This window comes from Carassius carassius, chromosome 38 (assembly GCF_963082965.1).
Source record: "Carassius carassius chromosome 38, fCarCar2.1, whole genome shotgun sequence".
NCBI lineage: Eukaryota > Metazoa > Chordata > Actinopteri > Cypriniformes > Cyprinidae > Carassius > Carassius carassius.
In genome coordinates this window covers 12,486,783-12,505,351 of record NC_081792.1, presented here as the reverse complement: position 1 = coordinate 12,505,351, position 18,569 = coordinate 12,486,783, and the positions used below count along the sequence as shown (strand labels likewise).

Here is an 18,569-nt window from a genome sequence, read left to right as displayed (position 1 = left end):
CTGTGCCACCCGCACACACCTCAATCTTCATACCCATCATGCACCGTGAACGGTCCGCACCACACACTCTCTCTCTCTCTCTTTCTCTCTCTGTGTTTTCCCATGTCTTTGCCTTTGATAAACAAGTGGAGAAAACTAACTGATCCTCAATGTAACAAGCATAAAGGTGTAACAAACATCAGGGTTTTTTTTACTTTGGGAAGGAAAGTTTATTTAATTTTTTACAGTGTTTCATACAGCATAATGAATGTGGCAGATTTCGAGTGGGGCATAAAACGTGGTTGCTTCTGTGGAACACTTCGCATTTTCTAAATTTGGGTCTTGTAGATGTTGCAAATCAAATAATATTTTGTGCAGAGTAGTTTTTTTCAAGATGAGCAAAAATTTAAAATAAATCACTCATGATAATTTTTACTACAGCTATTATTACTAAAAGATCCATTTTAACCCAAAAGGCAATACTTTGAGGTGTATGCCTGTACAGAAATAAACTTTTAAAAAGAAAATTAAATATTCACTGGTGTTCACTAGCCTCGATCTCCATTATAAACTTCTAGTTGGCAAATAAGCTCACACAGCAACGCTAACTTTATTTTATAATTTTGTCATGAATGATCGATTCTTTAAGGAGATCTCTACCACAGTCTTTCTCGCAGAACCCCGTCATCAGAGGACTTCTACATTTTTTTCAGTTAGAGGCGTGATTGGCTTTGGCATGGGGGTGAAAAAGGGGCTCAGAAACTGACCTGCTTCTCCACTTTTATTCTCTTGACGGAGAATAAAGAACAGTTTGTCACTAAAAGCAACTTCTGAAATTATTCTGCGTCTTGAGTAACAAGAACTACCATACTTTCTCCTTCCAAATGCACTATGCAACATTTTAAAAGCAGCTCATAATATTCAAGCTGCCAGTTTGAATATTATTAGATGCTGTTGTGCTTTTATTAGATTTTATTTTGTTCTTTAAGCTACATTTCTGTACAAAAGCATAACCATTATAAAACTGGTATAATATAATCTCCATGAAAAGTCTCAATTCTAACTTGCTCCTATAATCAAATAAAAAAATAACAAATTGCCCCCCCAAAAAAATGATTAAACCTGATTTGGATTCAGTAATACCATATTATCTCCATAAATCTAAATGTACAGTACATACTCAACACACAGAAATATTGAACATCAGTGTGGACAGCCACCTACCTTTATCATTAAACAATATGCAGTGTTAATATATGTCTAATTATAATATCAATGCTAATTGTGTGAAATAAAATATCCAGATCTACCCAAACTATTACACAGGATGTTTTTCTCTCTTCTATTTCCTGGAATTCTTACACTGAAAACAAAATCTCATACACACACACACACACACACACACAAACACAATACAAAACAAAACGTTTTGTTTGCTAAATAAATATTTTATTTTACATGACCATAAGTTTATAAAATAGAACTCCAAAAAAAAAGCTTTAGGTAAATGCTGAGCAAGACCTGTCTTTGCGAAGCATAGCTACAGCACATCTAAGCCAGGATATGCCAGCTGAGTTCATCAAACTGGGATTTTCATGCAGGGACAGCATGCACAGGTTGATACAGCCATGCATTTAAAAAATTTCCCACTAACCGTGGCAAGTGAGAATGCAGCAGGTATTCAAGGTAAGAGTTGGCCTTTTTCCCTTATGGATTGGTCTCAAACCCAAGTCCCTGCTCTGCCAACACCTCCTGCATGACAGGGATTTTCTATGGTTCTGCAAGAATGACAGGATTGTCGTATATGCAGTTCAAGAAAGAAAACTCCCAGATGACTAAGGAGGCAATGTTCCACTTCTCACATGCTCTACTATTCTTTTCTTTCAAAAATGTTGAGTTATTTGAAGGTCAAGGCCTACTGAGATGGGTGAGCAGCTCCTCCCACTCACTTGAAGACAGAACCATGTGTTCGGTGGCTTTACATCCACGTTAGAGAAAAGAGACATTTGCAAAGGGAAAACAGGTGAATCAGTGAGGGAGATGGCACTGCATGCAAAAAAGAATAAATAAAATGTTTTTCAAATCAAGTAAGTCACCTGGGTGACTGCAGGATCAGGAATCTATTCATCAATTTAATTTAATTACTTAAAATTTTAAAGAATTGAGAAACTACAAGTTTTTCAAAACAACTGCCACAGCCATGAGCTTGTGTGCCCAATATGGCCACCAGAGGACTCTTGTGTATTTGTGTGAGCACATGGCTTGTTGTGTGCTTGTTGGTGCCATGTGCTATCCTGTATATTCCCTGACCCCAGCCATCTTCCAAGACCTGATTATTGTTTCAGTTGTTCCACCTTCGTCCCTCATTACACTCTTTGTTTGCTTTCCTGTTTATCATCCCAATGTTTTCGGTCCTGTGCTAGTTAGTTATTATACCTCCATCATGTCTGCCTTGTAGTTTTCTTTACCCCCTTAGGGCTGTTTGGTTTGTTTTTGTTTAACTTTATTATTTAATAAAGCTCATTACAATTCTACATTTGAGTCCTCACATCACCTTTACTCTAACCATGATGGAACGAACTAGCCATCATGAGTATTCAGCGGAAGAAGGGCTTGAGCCATCCACCTGTCTCCATTCTCTCCAGGCCCCTTTATCAACGCATTCTCCAATTTAAGGCCCTGAGCTTCCTCTGTCAACAGGAGACTGACTTAAAGGAGATTGGCCTAAAGTTCAGCAGTGGTACAGAGGGGTTAGGGTTCAATGATGCAGCTCTCAAGGACTTATTTAATTAAGCCCTTGATGAGCCCCTCAATTGGTTAAGAATGAGGGGCCTTGATCACTTGACGTTAAGGGAAACTTTGATTTCCTAGCTCGTCAGGGGAATCTTCCATTTAAGGATGCTGCAGCACCCCCAGAGGTAAGCTTCATGCCACGACCTCGCTCTCATAAGTGGAGAAAATAGTATTTCCTCCACCCTGCAGGCTCTAATGATCCCAACACTGGTGGTCCTGGAGGAACCAACACCAGTGGTCCCAAGTCTGGTGGTCCTGGTGGACCTGACTCTAGTGGTCCCAAGTCTGGTGGGCCTGGAGGTGCCAACTCCAGTGGTCCCAAGTCTGGTGGTCCAACTCCAGTGGTCCCAAGTCTGGTGGTCCAGGTGGACCTGACTCTGGTGGTCCAAAGTCTGATGGCCCTGGAGTGGTCCCAAGTCTGGTGGTTCTGGAGGACCCGAATCTGGTGGTCCTGGAGTAGCAGACACTGGTGGTCCCAAGTCTGGTGTTCCTGGAGGACCTAGCTTTAGTGGTCGGAAGTTCAGTGGTCCCAGAGGCCCCTGAGCAACCCTCTACAGAACAGCCTGCCACAGAACAGCCCACTCTCACTGCTGCTGCTATGAAGGCCATCACCGAGCAGCCCGCTCTCCTTGTCTCATCCATGGAGGCTGCCGCAGAGCCGCCAGCTCTCACCGTCATGGAGGAAGTTTCTCTGCTGGCGTTGCCAAGGCTCCTGGCCCTGCTGGTTCCACCTAAGTTGCTGGCTCTGCCAGCTCCAACAATGACCCTTGCACTGCTGGCTCCAACCAGGCTCCTTGCTATGCAAGCTCCACCTAAGCTCTCTGCTTTGCTGGCCCTGCTCCTGCTCTTTTGGCCCAGGTGCCTGCCTCAGGAGTCCACTCCAGAACCGGCTTCAGCCCAGGAGCCCTCAGAAACCACTCCAGCCAATGAGTTCACTCCAGAGCCGATTCTAGTCTGGGAATCTGCTCCAAAGCCCACCCCTGTTTTATTTCCCCGCTTGGGGATGTTTGGTTTGCTTTTGTTTTACTTTATTTGATAAAGCCCATCACAACTCTGCATTTGAGTCCTTGCTTCAGCTTTACTCTAACTGTGACAACTTTATGATATTTATCATTTAGTAAAACATTTGAGTAATTCCCCCCACCAAGAAAAAATAAAAATACATAAAATAACAATATATAATTAATAATTACTTTATAAACAGACAATTTCATGTCAAACTGTCCTGACTGATAGATTGTACTGTATATAAAATAATGTGAAACTTTTTAGAATAAAACAACTTTATAAACCTTATAAATGACTATTTGCATGACGAATTGTCAGAGATCTCCATTTTTATTTAAAATTAATCTATTTCTTCATAAATATCTTTTAATTTTGCTCAAAACATTACTGTTAAATATTATTGTACACAGCATACATGTTTCAAAAACTATACTGTTACTGTCATTTTGGCAATGATTACTGCTATTATATTAGCACAGAAAAATAAGGCAGTTATTTTTATTTAGCATTTAAATTAAAAAATACATTTGAAAAACAAATAACAATTTTAATGCACAGAATAGAACAAAAAGCTTCTCACCGGCACTGCTCTATTCAGACTGCATACATCAGACACCTTAAGCCCTCAAAAACATTTCAAAACTTCAAATGATCTCATCCCGATTAAGAAATACAATATCAGGACCATGTTGATTTAAAGTCTATTTTGAACATGAAAAATTATACTAAACATACTAAATCCATAAAGCTTTCAAACAGTACTCTGAATAGTCCACTGTGGCAGGGGGGGCGTGGTTTAGCAAAGTCGGCAGCGGGAGAGAGAATCAGGAGACGAACGGTAAGTGAGTGGTTTGGGCGGAAACGATCAACACCTGTTTCTTGTTTCAGTAATGGGCGTGGAGAGAGTATAAAACGCCAGGAGAGACAGACGCAGTCGAGAGTAGTGATGGGAAGTTCGGATCATTTTACCGACTCGGACTTTTGAGTCTCGTTCAGCAAAATGAACGAATCTTTTTTCGAGTCATTTCGTTCATTTTAGCAAAATGTAATGAAAATGTTATGTGTTACTTCCCCAACACATCTAGTACTTACGCAAACGTTGATCACACTAAAAACAATTCAAAACTAAAATGCTATAAGATACAGAAAAAAAAAATCATTCTTTACCTGGGTCTTCAGTCTGTGATTAGCTCACCTCACCTCTCATCTGACAAGAAGTCCTCGGGTTTAAGTCATTCCTTAATCACTTGACAGCCCCATACGCAAAACTAACGCAGTCTTGAGCCGGAAAGAGAATTTTTTTATTTTTTTTATTGAACAATGTCATGTACAAACAACATGGCAGCAAAAATATATAATTACATAGTAACAGTAGAATCAGGTGCATAATTGCTTTACCAAAAATGAATAAATAGACAAATAAAATAATAAGTAAAAAAAAAAAAAAAAAAGGCTAGGGTTTACTTTTCAAGTCATATTCTTCTATTATAGCAAAAAGTTTTTTAGCATTTTTACTTTTCATCATTTTAAGGGAATTTGTATAAGAAAGAAACTCATTGTGATATACACAGAATTTAGGGTTCACTTTCAAGTATTTAGATTTGTGTATATAGAATTTAACTAGAATAAGGATGTTATTAACCAAAAAATCGTCTTTGTTGCTTTCCAAGACGAGTCCATAAATAATGTCCTTGTGAGAGAAGACTTCAAGATGAGGAATCTTTGGATATAGCCAGTCATGAATATCAAGCCATAAAGCCTCTACAAACATACAATGAAAAAATAAATGATCTGTAGTTTCAATATTATCACAAAAAACACAATTACTAGTTTCAAAACCAAATCTTCGCTGTACAAATTCACTGGATGGATATACACCATTTATAATTTTAAAATGGACTTCCTTAGCTTTGGGAGATAAAGGAAATTTTAAGTAAGTTGTTCGTAACCTGTGAATATTTTTTTTTGAGAAGAACTGTGAAATCAAGTTTCTATAGGGTACTATGGGAAATAAGATGTTATCAAACATATTTCTAATAGTTTTGTTTGGAAGTTTAATTTCTTTAAAATCTACACCTTCAACTAAAAGTAATGGGAGACAACAAATGGGAGGATTCGTTGTTGAAAGGTATGCTTGAACCAAACACATGAAAGCATTGGGGATAGCTTTAATCATAGAGCTAAACGCATTCTGACTACAGGTTATATCATATTTGAGACAGAAGTTATCATGTGATAAAAAATAACCTCTACTATCGATTAAATGAACCACCGACCATATTCCTTTCTCCATCCACTCCTTTTTATACAGTGATTTGTTTCTTATTGTGATATATCTATTATTCCACATTGGGGTTTTGTGAGGTGTAAAATTATGGTTGTATAAGAGCTTCCAGTACAACAAGACTTGTTGGTGAAACTTGGATAGTTTGATAGGGAGACGCTGGGGAATGAAATCACATCTAAGTAAAAATTCGATCCCTCCAATTTTCTTAAATATTTCTCTGGGGATGTGAAACCAAAGGTTATCATTATTAAGGAAGGATTTCAACCAGTTAATTTTAAGAGTTCCATTTATGAAATCAAAATCAATGGCTTGTAGACCTCCATCTTTGAATTCTTTAGTCAACTCTGCTCTTTTAATGTAATGAGCTTTCTTTCTCCAGATATAATCAAAATTAATCTGATTAATTTTTTTAATCACTTTATTTGGTATCGATAATGAGTATGCAGGGTAGATACATCTAGATAAACTATCCATTTTGGTTAAAAAGATTCTTCCCAATAAACTAATATCTCTCAATAACCATAAATTAAGCCGGAAAGAGAATTGATTAGTTCATCTCATGAGTCTTTCGGGTCTCGCAAAACTAACGCAGTCTTGAGCCGGAAAGAGAATTGATTAGTTTATCTCATGAGTCTTTCGGGTCTCGGGTCGAGTTTGACTCGTTCCTTAATCACGTGACAGCCCCATACGCATAACTAACGCAGTCTTGAGCCGGAAAGAGAATTGATTAGTTTATCTCATGAGTCTTTCGGGTCTCGCAAAACTAACGCAGTCTTGAGCCGGAAAGAGAATTGATTAGTTTATCTCATGAGTCTTTCGGGTCTCGGGTCGAGTTTGACTCGTTCCTTAATCACGTGACAGCCCCATACGCAAAACTAACGCAGTCTTGAGCCGGAAAGAGAATTGATTAGTTCATCTCATGAGTCTTTCGGGTCTCGCAAAACTAACGCAGTCTTGAGCCGGAAAGAGAATTGATTAGTTTATCTCATGAGTCTTTCGGGTCTCGGGTCGAGTTTGACTCGTTCCTTAATCACGTGACAGCCCCATACGCAAAACTAACGCAGTCTTGAGCCGGAAAGAGAATTGATTAGTTTATCTCATGAGTCTTTCGGGTCTCGAGTCGAGTTTGACTCGTTCCTTAATCACGTGACAGCCCCATACGCAAAACTAACGCAGTCTTGAGCCGGAAAGAGAATTGATTAGTTCATCTCATGAGTCTTTCGGGTCTCGCAAAACTAACGCAGTCTTGAGCCGGAAAGAGAATTGATTAGTTTATCTCATGAGTCTTTCGGGTCTCGGGTCGAGTTTGACTCGTTCCTTAATCACGTGACAGCCCCATACGCAAAACTAACGCAGTCTTGAGCCGGAAAGAGAATTGATTAGTTTATCTCATGAGTCTTTCGGGTCTCGGGTCGAGTTTGACTCGTTCCTTAATCACGTGACAGACCCATATGCTATTTCTGACATTTCTGTCACTGTGTTTTTGTTACTGTTTGTTGAGGATCTGTGGTTTGTTATTATTTTATAAATAAATAAAACCCTGTTATAAATAAAATATTGATTAATTTTTCTTTTTGACTGTCTATCGGTAAATAAACACTAGGCTATATAATAAAATAATAATTCAAGTTTACAATAAAAAGTATTTATACTAGTTTGTTCATTTTTACTTCAATTTTGAGTTTGCTGGTATAATAATTGCTTTTCCTAGGCAGACTTGACATATTGGTGTAATATATGTATAAGAAGATTGCTCAAAAAAGGACATAATGACATATACATTAAAAGCAAATAAAATTTTGAATTTGAATTACTAATGTTAGTTTAAAACATTAAGGTTATGATAACTTCAGCTTTAACAGTTTTAACCCAGCTCAGAGTGAGGAGAATACTTCAGATCCTGGTGCTACTGCCAGTGCAGGGGCCATGTTTGGGAAGACTTTGACGAGAGGGTAGCAAACTTGAGGCCTTCTGCTACCTCTTCTAAGACCTCAGATGCTATAAAGGTGCAGGCCTACCTTGCAGAGCCACTCTTACCCCGCACATCAGACCCTCTGGCCTGGTGGAGGAGATGTTCACCAATATACAAAAGCCTTTCTGAAGTCACAAAGACAAGACATTGTGGCCACATCTGTGCCATTTGAAAGATTTTTTTCTAAAACTGGGCAGATTATCTCAGATAGAAGAAACAGACTCAGCCCATCCAAGGTCAGGGAGCTTGTTTTTTTTTTTAATGCAAACATGCCTTAAAGCAAGTCCTAAAAATATAGCCACAGTGTGTTATTTATTTTAAAGCTTATTTATTTTTATTTATTTAGAAAAAGACTAGCTTGTTGTGCAATATTTTTGTTGTTGTTGTGATTTTAATGGTAATTCGTTATTGTTATAAGGCTCCGTAGCTTTAGTATCTCTTAATTTTCATTTATTTTTATTTAAATGGTTTAAAATTATTTGGGGAAAAGTTATCCTCTTTGATATAAAGTTTTTATTTTGGCACAAAAGTGTTATTTATTTTAAAATGTATTCATTTTAAATTATTATATAAAAAAAGCAAAGCTTGTTGTGCAATATTTAGTTTTTCTTTTTTTTATATTGTACTTTTTAAAGTTCATTTGTTAAGGTTATTAGACCCTGTGGCTTTATTATCTTTTAATTTTAATTTTATTTTTAATTATTTACTTTGTTATTATTTTGATTTATTTTGGAATAGTTGTCCTCTTTGTTACAAAGCTTTAATGGCACAAAAATAAACAATAAACAACAATTCAAAAGTATGTACACAGTGTTTTTTAATGTTTATAAAGTGTCATATGTTACAAAAGTATGGTTTATCTGATTTAATAATTACTCTAGCCAATGTTGTCACATCACGGGACAAAAGAACGAACAACCCGAAGAACCGAAAGATGAACTAATCAATTCTCTCTCGGCTCAATACTGCATTCTTTTACTGTCTATGGTTTTAGCGTATGGGGCTGTCACGTGATTAAGGAATGACTCGACCCGACCCGAAGACTCATGAGATGAACTAATCAATTCTCTTTCCGGCTCATATTGCATTGGTTTTAGCGTATGTGGCTGTCACGTGATTAAGGAACGAGTCAAAAACCCGATAGACCCGAACTATGAACTAATCAATTCTCTTTCCGGCTCATATTGCATTGGGTTAGCGTATGGGGCTGTCACGTGATTAAGGAACGAGTCAAAAACCCGAGACCCGAACTATGAACTAATCAATTCTCTTTCCGGCTCAAGACTGCATTGACTGACAGGTGAATCACTACTACTAGAACAGAACCTATAGAATAATGCGCATGCGCGACTGAACGAATCACTCCCCGAGACGACTCGTTCTTCCCGAGTCACATTAAAGATTCGTTCAAAATGAACGAATCGTTCAAGAACGACACATCACTAGTCGAGAGAGAGACGGACTGCTGACTGGAACCGGAATGAGTTACCCGGAAGCGTTTGGCGATAGTGTGCGTGCTAGTGTCATAATAAAAGTCACCGTTGGTGTTTGTAAAGATTACTTTTTGTTTTATTATAAAAACTTGTCAGCAGTCCATATGACACCTTGTCCTCTTCCTTTCCTCCTACGAACGTACTACATCCACATAATGACAGAACATTCAGAGTGTAATTAGAACCTCTGGAACATATACTTGTTTTATTAGACTATTTTAAGGGCCAATAATAATTCAGAATTAAAATAAATTGTTTAAAAATCCCATTTCGGCACTGGCCATTTTTATTAACTTTTTTCCACAGAGAATGCATGGTACTGTTAAACATTTCCCATAATTCTCTCTCCGCTATTATTTAATGCTTATAGAACATGACTTTCATTTTCAGTTATAGTACCGATGATTAAAGTCTGGCTTTTTAAACATTATAAAATATAAAACCCCCTGTACAAATGGGTTTTGAACAAACCATTCCACAAATTAGGATTGAGACATAAAATTACCCTCCATTTCTTAGCAGAGAGCTGAGTGTATTTCCAAATAAAACTCACTCAAGGAGAGAAATGAGGAGTTTGTGGATGGAAGTAATGAGCCGACTTTGTGTGGGTCAACAGAACTAAACTACAACTCCAGACTAATTAAAATAGTGCTGTTTGTTTAATGAGCAAATTAAACAATGTGATGTCCGGTGTCTTAAAAGTAATTTTTTAGGATATGTGATAAAAAAAAAGAAAACAAAATCTATACAAGCAGTAACTATTCAGTGTGAATATTATTATTATTTAAAATAAGAAAAGCAATAAATATTTTTATTTATTTAGAAAAATATATTTTTTTAAATAATAATAATAAAAAGCTAAATCGGTCCACAATACAAAAGGAGAAAGCAGTTTGGTGATAAAGAGAGAATCTCACTTCACCTAAAAACACAAAATCCAATTTGAGGGAGGGCTTCCTGGCACTCTGTGTCTCATAAATATTGTAGACTAAATGAGAAAGGCCTCGGTCCTGAGAGAGAAAAGCGTCCCGAGTTAACTTGAACAAAAACTCAATGGCACCTGGATAGAAGCACAACAAGAAGAAATTTACACAAACACCCAGTCCTCAGATTTGATATTTAATCCAAAGCCAGCATGCAACGCCGCTTTGAAATCATCCGTTTTCTCTTCCATTGCGGTAAGATCCACCCATGAATAAACACCTACCTCAAACCAAGTTTGAGCTCCCTGGATGCATGTGACTACCAATGTGCTGTGAATGTGGGTCAGGCATTAAAATTTATGAGTAATACAGAAGGCAGGGTGACGTTGTGATTGGGGCTGTTGCTGGGTATTAAAACAGTTGAAAATAAATCATCACACAAAGAGGTGAGGACACATGGGTGATAAGGTGCCCTGTAAGGTCCTGGGAATTAATTCTGGTTTGTTTCCGACGCATGAAAGAGTGAAAACTAACTGTCATGGCACCTGCAGAAAAAGCATTTCGGCTCCTGCTTTTGTTTTGACATGAATGTGTACATACTAAAATGGGTGATCTAAAATTTTCTGAAAGCAGACAAAAGATACAAATTCATAAATAAAAACAAAAATATTAAAGATAAATACATCACTGTTTTTTTTTTTTTTTAAAGCAGCCTTTATAACATGACCAGGTGATTTTCAACAAAAAGAATCTGACGCAAGCAAGTTAACTACTCAAACAACTCCAGATAATTTAAAATATTTCGCTTTAAAACACAAACAAACACGCATTAATAAGCTCCCACCTTTGTCTTTGTTGTCTGTTTGTGCACAAAAGTGCTTGGATAGCATGTCACATCTGTGCAAATGTTCATGTATGAGCCATCATTTTGTCGCATGGTGGGGGGCAGGACAGTCCCGATAATGGTGGAGAGGGTTATGTTACTCAAATTTAGAGAGGCACAACCATTTCCCACCATTCAGTGACTGACACAGCAGGACGTTTTATTTCAACCTGTGGTAATGTAAATTTGATTAACGGTGAGAAAAAAAAAATAAGCTGATGAAACTCATTCTGAGAAATTTTATTTAACGCAACTTTGAACCTAGATTACTGATTACAAAATGTATCTTTTTTTAAATGGCCGTTTTTTGTTGAAACTACGCTGTGACTTTAATCTATAATTACATGTTAGAGCTTTTTGATGCAATATGGCATAAGAACATTTGCATTATTCACTGCCGGCAAGGGCTCCATTCCCTTTTCGGTCCATGTATTTAGGGGAAAAAAAGGGTTTGAAACATTCTGTCATTGATAATCATTAGCAGATGAATCTGAAGTCCAGCTGTAAACAGCACCAACAGAATGGAAGCATTATAGCTATAACAACCACTGACCTATAGACCTCAGTAAGTGAATTTCTCCCTACAGTTCCCCAACAGAAGTAGCCTGTAATCTTATAGAAACAAAGCTCCAGTGAGACTGCGTGACTGCATGCACCAATCTTAAAAGATGCACTGTTGTTTTAGCAAGTGGACACGGTTGACCGCCATTCCCACTGTAATCTGATTTCCAAACTAACGAATTCACTGCGACTGGAGCACTGTCAGTTTAAGTGCTTTCCCTCACAGTAGTAACTGCGTATTAATGGACCAGGGTCGTTGAAAAAAAAAAAACAATGATTATATTTATACACTTTAATGGATGAGTTAATTTGATTAAACCGCCGAACAAAACGGCGATCTCATGCTAAAGTTGCAATAAGTCACGGGATGGATGGTGATTTGATGGTTAGAATGGGTTTTCTCTCAGAGTGTTTTCCTACAAAGAGGCAAAATTGTTCCCTCGACACTCAGGACGGCAGGTCACAGTCCTAGCAGAAGAAACACTCGGTCATGCATTGTGAAATTTGAGGTATTTCTGTCTGGATGAAAGTAGACTGTAAATAGGCACCCTCCAGCTGCCTGAAATGAATTATAAACACACATACGGAAATAACGCACAAACAACGAAGTGGAAGCTGACTGAACCCTAAGTGCTGCTTGAAAAAGAAAAATCAATTAATGTCAGGCACAATAAACTAGGCAGTGGGTACAACTGTATATGACTTGCCATAGAGAGATAAAATAGAGAACTAAAACAGATTTAAAATTAATTCAGCACACATTTTGATACAAAACTATAACTGTTATCGGAGCGATCAAATCCAATGTCTGAAAATCCAGAGGTTTTATTATAATGATAATTTGTCAATAAAGTTTAATATTTAAGTACATTTAGCAAATGGATTTTTTTGACACCAAACTAAATAATTATTAAAACGGTAACCAAATTATTTTATAAAAGTTTCAAAATGCTGTCTGGAAGATAAACCTAAAATAAACTAATAATGCAATAAAAATGCAATTCCTGGTTAGCTCTCATTGCATGACTGAATTAACCCCACACTCCATTTTTTGTCTTCAGCTTGTACCGTATTCCAGAGGCAAGTGTGAGGGTTCACAAAATGGCGGACAAATTCTTAAACTGGGACAGAACATGGTGCAATGCCACCTACAGGAGCTGAAGGTTGACACGAGCAACCAAGGTCAGGCTTGATGTCATTCATTTCAGGCATTCTAATCACAATAGAGGTTAATGACCCTAAGAGAATAAAATCCATGTGGATCCATACAGCCATATCTGTGTCTTGCCCTCATACAGAAATCCTCTGACACCAGACATCCCTCATAACCTTGAGGAACCCATTACACTGACAAAAAGCGAGCAAAATAAAACCATACAAAGAAGAAAGTTTCTCTTCAAGAATCTTGAGGTTTCCCTTTTTTCCCCATTATTGCGCATCTCATATTGATGTTAACGGAGAGCTGTTTAAAAAACTGCGGAAAAATCGTTATTCGTCATGAAAAAACAAAACAAAACAAAAATAATACAATGCATATTTTTAACTGCACAGGGAAAACAATAAATCAATTAAAATATTCGTATTAATATAAAAATAAATAATGACAACATAAATAATAAAAGAAAGTATATTTTGCTATGTTTAGCAAAACATCCATGAAAAATTATGCCATGCAGATCTGCTTATTACTAGTGAAATTAAAATCTAAATCGCTATAGATAAGAGCGTCTGCTAAATGGCTTAACTAATGTGACACAAGGATTCATTGAAACTATTGGAAGCTCCACTTGAAAATTACATTTGCCAACAGCTCCGTTCTGAAACTGTCCGAAAGTGCTGCACGGGCAATCTGCCTGATGGCGTGCCCTCCTTGAAAACACACTTTTCAACCCTAACTGCTCCTTCTAAGTCACCAACCTCCTCGGAGAGCTCACCGTAAAGCCACAAGTGTTAAATAGACACCTCTTAACTCATACCGAGCTGAAATGTATTTCAGTGTATTTATTTATGCTCTGATTGGGGTCATTTAGCACAAGTCATTTCAGTCTCACACTCCTAATTGAGCCACGTAACAGACTCAAACAGTCAAGGCCTGATTCATACCACACCAGACAGAACCGCTGGCTTTTATGGTGGCTTTCTGGAAAACCACAGATCACAATGAAGCCCACAAACTCTAATTTCAGTTTCAAAGGGCTGCAAGCAACAAAGCCCAATCCATAGAGCTACAATGCACATCTGCTCTGGGTTTCTTAAAATCCAAACTTGGAAGATCTGACATATATCTTATAGATCTGGCTGACCGGTAAAATCAATAGCATGGGTTAAAACACTCTGCAGCCTCACTCTCTCTCTCTCTCTCTCTCTCTCTCTCTCTCTCTCTCTCTCACACACACACACACACACACACACACACACACACACACACACACACACACACAGGGGGAAGACCCATCTCAGTTTAGCTGAACAAACATTTCACTGCCCTGACATAACACAGCAGACACAAACTTACAGGTGGAAAAATAGTGAAAAAGTTGATCCAGACATGCCAGAATCAGCCTTTTAATTACATGAACTTATGGACATACGGAATCAGAAAACTTTTTTTTATTTTTTACCATTATTCTTTTAAATTTCAGAGTGAATTTAGCTTTCGCGGTGGATGGGTCTAATATATATATTTTTTTAAATGTAAATATTATTGTAAATTATTTTATGTAATGCATAAAAAACTTTTATACACTTAATAGCAGAAAATCTTTGTTCTTTCAGATAAAGATAAACTGGAAAAAATGAAGGTCGCAAGTGAAATTTTCCTCTGATTCCTTCTAGCTTACAATCTTTTGTTTTTCATAAAACCCATTCCATACAAACGTACAAAAAGCAACAATCCACAGCACAATGTACAAATCTAAATCTAAAAACAAAACAAAAAAACTAAATTCTTCACAGAACTACTGATGTGAACAAACATCTATGCACTCCTCAATAATTTCTCATATTGGTTAAAACTGTGGAACGTAACATATTAGTTTGACTGTGTGGTTACACAAAGCTCTATCCTCTGCCAGAAATGGCCTCTGAGAGCGGTCTGAAGAGTGGTGCTGGGGTGTTCAGAGAGGGCCGCTTCATCTTAGACTATTTAAACCATATGGTGATATGAAACGTAAAGTCTACAGTACTGATCTCACCTCAGGAACATCCATGATGAAAGAATGGAAAACAAAATAACAGTGTCTTTAAAAGCTGACAAGATATGAAAGAATGCATTTAATAGCATATTTCGGGCGATTATCAACCCCGCAGACCAACGGCACACAATGTAACACAGCATACAGCCTTCAGTAACTCATAACAGACACCAAGTGTCCAACAGTAAGCGTGCAATAAATGAGGCCAGAAAGTTACAATGTGCTCATAGAGGCTGATTTTGTGAGAAGCCCTATAAGTACTTTCAAATGGAACACACAAGTTGTTAAAAGCGTTCACAGTTGAGGCCTTTTTGTGTGCGTTTTGAAAATCACAAATGAAACACTCAAAGGGAAGACTTTGAATGTTTCAGACTGAGTTAAGTGACTTTATGTAACTTGTACCAGAACTGATCACATAAAAAAACAGTTATTTTTGTAAAATTAATTATATGGTGATTTTTCAGCTGGATGCCTTTGACTCATTTCCAAATTAGGTTTAATCTATAATAATAATAAAAAAAATGTACTACAACAAATATCTGAGCATGGTCCTGACCAATTTGATTTCAGTATAATATAATAATGAGTGACGGTAATTATATTTTTCAGTTTATGGAGAAATGCAGAGTAAGTGCAAAATACATTGTCATTAACTTTTCTTTTTTTATATAACAATATAAAAATAATTTAAATATGATACAGACTTATGATTAAACTTTTATGGGAAACTCAGTTGTTCTCTATATTGCTCAGCGAGATGGTAATGACAGTATTGAGATGGTTAATCTTTCACATAATTTCCCAGGATTTATTTTTCTTTTAAGATTCTTGGGGAAAAGTGTAAAGGAAAACGTACATTTTATGAGGGGAAATTAAAATGTCTAGGTAGAGGATGAGCTTAATGTAGAACATTTACATCATTTTATACTATTAACTATTAGAAAATTTTAATTAAAGAGACACCATAAAAGTTAACATTTCATTTCAATCTATTCTTTAAACTGAAATAATTGTCGTATTCTTTTTTTCTAGTGGGTCACAAAAGTTTCCCTAATTGAATCACCCTAGATATTTGTATAAAACATTAAACATTTAATTTTAAACTTTTTTAATTGAAATATAGGTATATTAAAAATGCATATTTATATTAAAACTGAAAAATGACAACTAAAAGGCAAAGTTCAAAACAGCTCTGGCCTCTCGGGAAAAAGCTGCCAGTCATGCAGTTAATGCTCGACTCTCACTCCCTGATGTAGTGATGTGTTTCTTACCTGGGATTCGTGCTGTTCCAATACACAGCATACCGGTCTGAAATGATCTTACTGTCATCCGCACACACGGTGACCCAAAACAGGAGGACGACCATGAAAAGTGTCAACTCCATCTGATAAGCAATAGAGTACTTGTCCATAATGTCAACGCAAACAGGCAGAAAGTATAAGCTCAGTTAATAACAAATGCGTTTAAGAAGAACGATCATGTGTGAGTCTTGTTCACATGCATCACATTCTTCTTCGAAGGAATAAAAAGTAAAGTCAAAGCTCAGCGCATGAACTTCTCACGGAGGATCCATCCAGCATCTCGACCTCCACAGCTTGAGATGTTTCCATGACGATCGGAGAAAGAGAACCGCCGCGTGTCAAACTACCATACCGCTTGCTTTTCACATCCATTCTTCCTTACAGTGGCTTTCAAAAACTTTTCTCAGACTCGTAAAAAGTGCCCGGATAGTTACCATCCATTCAGGTGAACGCGCGCGCTCTAAAATCCTGCTGGTACTCCACACATGCGCGCGGTCCGTGCGTCTCCTCTCTCCGAAGCCACCTGAAGCGAGTCGGTCTTCTTAATCACCAGTCAATGAGAGGAAAAAGCAGCCTGCACTTCCGTGTCAAACTGCCGTGTGGAAGTTATCTCGGTTGCGGGCTCGTGGTGCGCTCACAGACGCGGTGCCGAACCCACGCACGCCGCATCACGCGCAAAGTTGGCGCTTTAAATGTCGTTTCTACGTTCACAACTTGCTGCTCCTCAGACAGTCGCTCTCACAAGTGTGAAATTACGTTTCCTGTCCTTTCTTCCAAAAGACGAGCTGTCCTGCCTCCACAGCGCACTGTCTCTCTCTCAGCACTGGTCTCCGTCTCTCCCTCCGCTGTCTGTCCTCGAGCGCGGGGCGGAGCTGCTCGGCGAGAGGGACCGCCTGGACCTGCACGCTCAAACTTTGGAGATATTGCCCATTAACAAGGCCATTAAATGAAATTAAACTTAATAACATCTCGCATTTTAAAAAAGACCATTGCTCCGTTGTGTGGCTGTGTGACATTGTTGAAATATCGTAGTTTCTAAACTGAGCACTGTAAATGTAAAATTGTTAGTACATTTACGTTAAAAACAAAATGACAGCGCTTACCAAAAAAAATCACGGTAAGGTATGAAGTTTGTATTTTACGGTATATCGTCATTAAATTATAACATTACATTTAGTTATGCATTTAAAAGAAGAATTGTAAATGTTTGTGAATTTAATTTAGAATGTCTTCTGACCAATTTGAGCTATTCAAATCTGTTTGTATCTTAAGCTATGAGGAAAAAACTAAACAGTTTGTGCTGAAAATTCTGAGAATGGAGATTCATACTTTTTAATTTTTTTTCCATAAATATACAAATTATTCAAAAATAAGACTTTTACTTCTAAAAAGATGTTTTACAATATCTTTACAGTAGTATGTAAAATGCACAGTTCAGCACGATTTGCATTCATTTTCTACTAAATATAATTATTATTATTATTATTAATACCAAAATGATTTATTTTCTATAATGGTATGTTAGAATGGATTCATTTCTCATTCTTTAAAATTACCTTGTAAATTTCACAAAAAAAATAAGAAAGAAATGGCAAGTAATACATTTAATTAAACATGAAATTTTGAACCAGAATTGCTGATATAATGTGTGTGTGCTTGTGTGTGTGTAAAACATACTCTAATAATCTTTATTTACAACTTTAAAAATATATTTATATATTTACAGTGTATCAGGAGCTGTAGCTCTTCATGGTTACCAAGTAGGAGATGTTCTAATATTACAGTTAAATTGAACCTATCCCTAAACCTAACTATACCACAAATCAGAGGAAAATTGTAAGTTGATACAATTCAGCACGAATCTTTAGCTTAAAACTAAACTCTAAACCAAACCGTAGAAGCTGGATTTGCTGAGAGGATTGCAAGTCCAAGGCAAACAAGAACGGTGATCCTACATGGTAAAATCACAGTAAGCACTCCGTCACCCATCATCAAACAAGAGAAGTGGGGGTGGTGCTTGTTGCTGTCTTTAGTGTGAAACTGCTATAGACGGATGTGTAGAAAAAGAGAGAGAGAGAGAGAGAGAGAGAGAGTCACTCCACAATGTGTGATTCAGCACTGATTAATATTTAAGCAGTAGAGTAGGCTGGGGGCTCAGCGGACACACAGCTAAGA

General features: G+C 37.3%; 1 protein-coding gene across 1 annotated transcript in view; it reads right to left on the bottom strand.

Moving 5' to 3' along the window:
* The window catches only part of LOC132119343 (ephrin-A2-like), a 131,552-nt gene extending 114,282 nt beyond the window's left edge, over positions 1-17,270 (bottom strand). Inside the window, exon 1 of the mRNA XM_059529209.1 lies at positions 16,365-17,270. Within this exon, the coding sequence (XP_059385192.1) occupies positions 16,365-16,504 (140 nt within the window). The 5' untranslated portion in view covers positions 16,505-17,270. The remainder of the gene's footprint in view (positions 1-16,364) is intronic.
* Between the last annotated feature and the right edge of the window lie 1,299 nt (positions 17,271-18,569).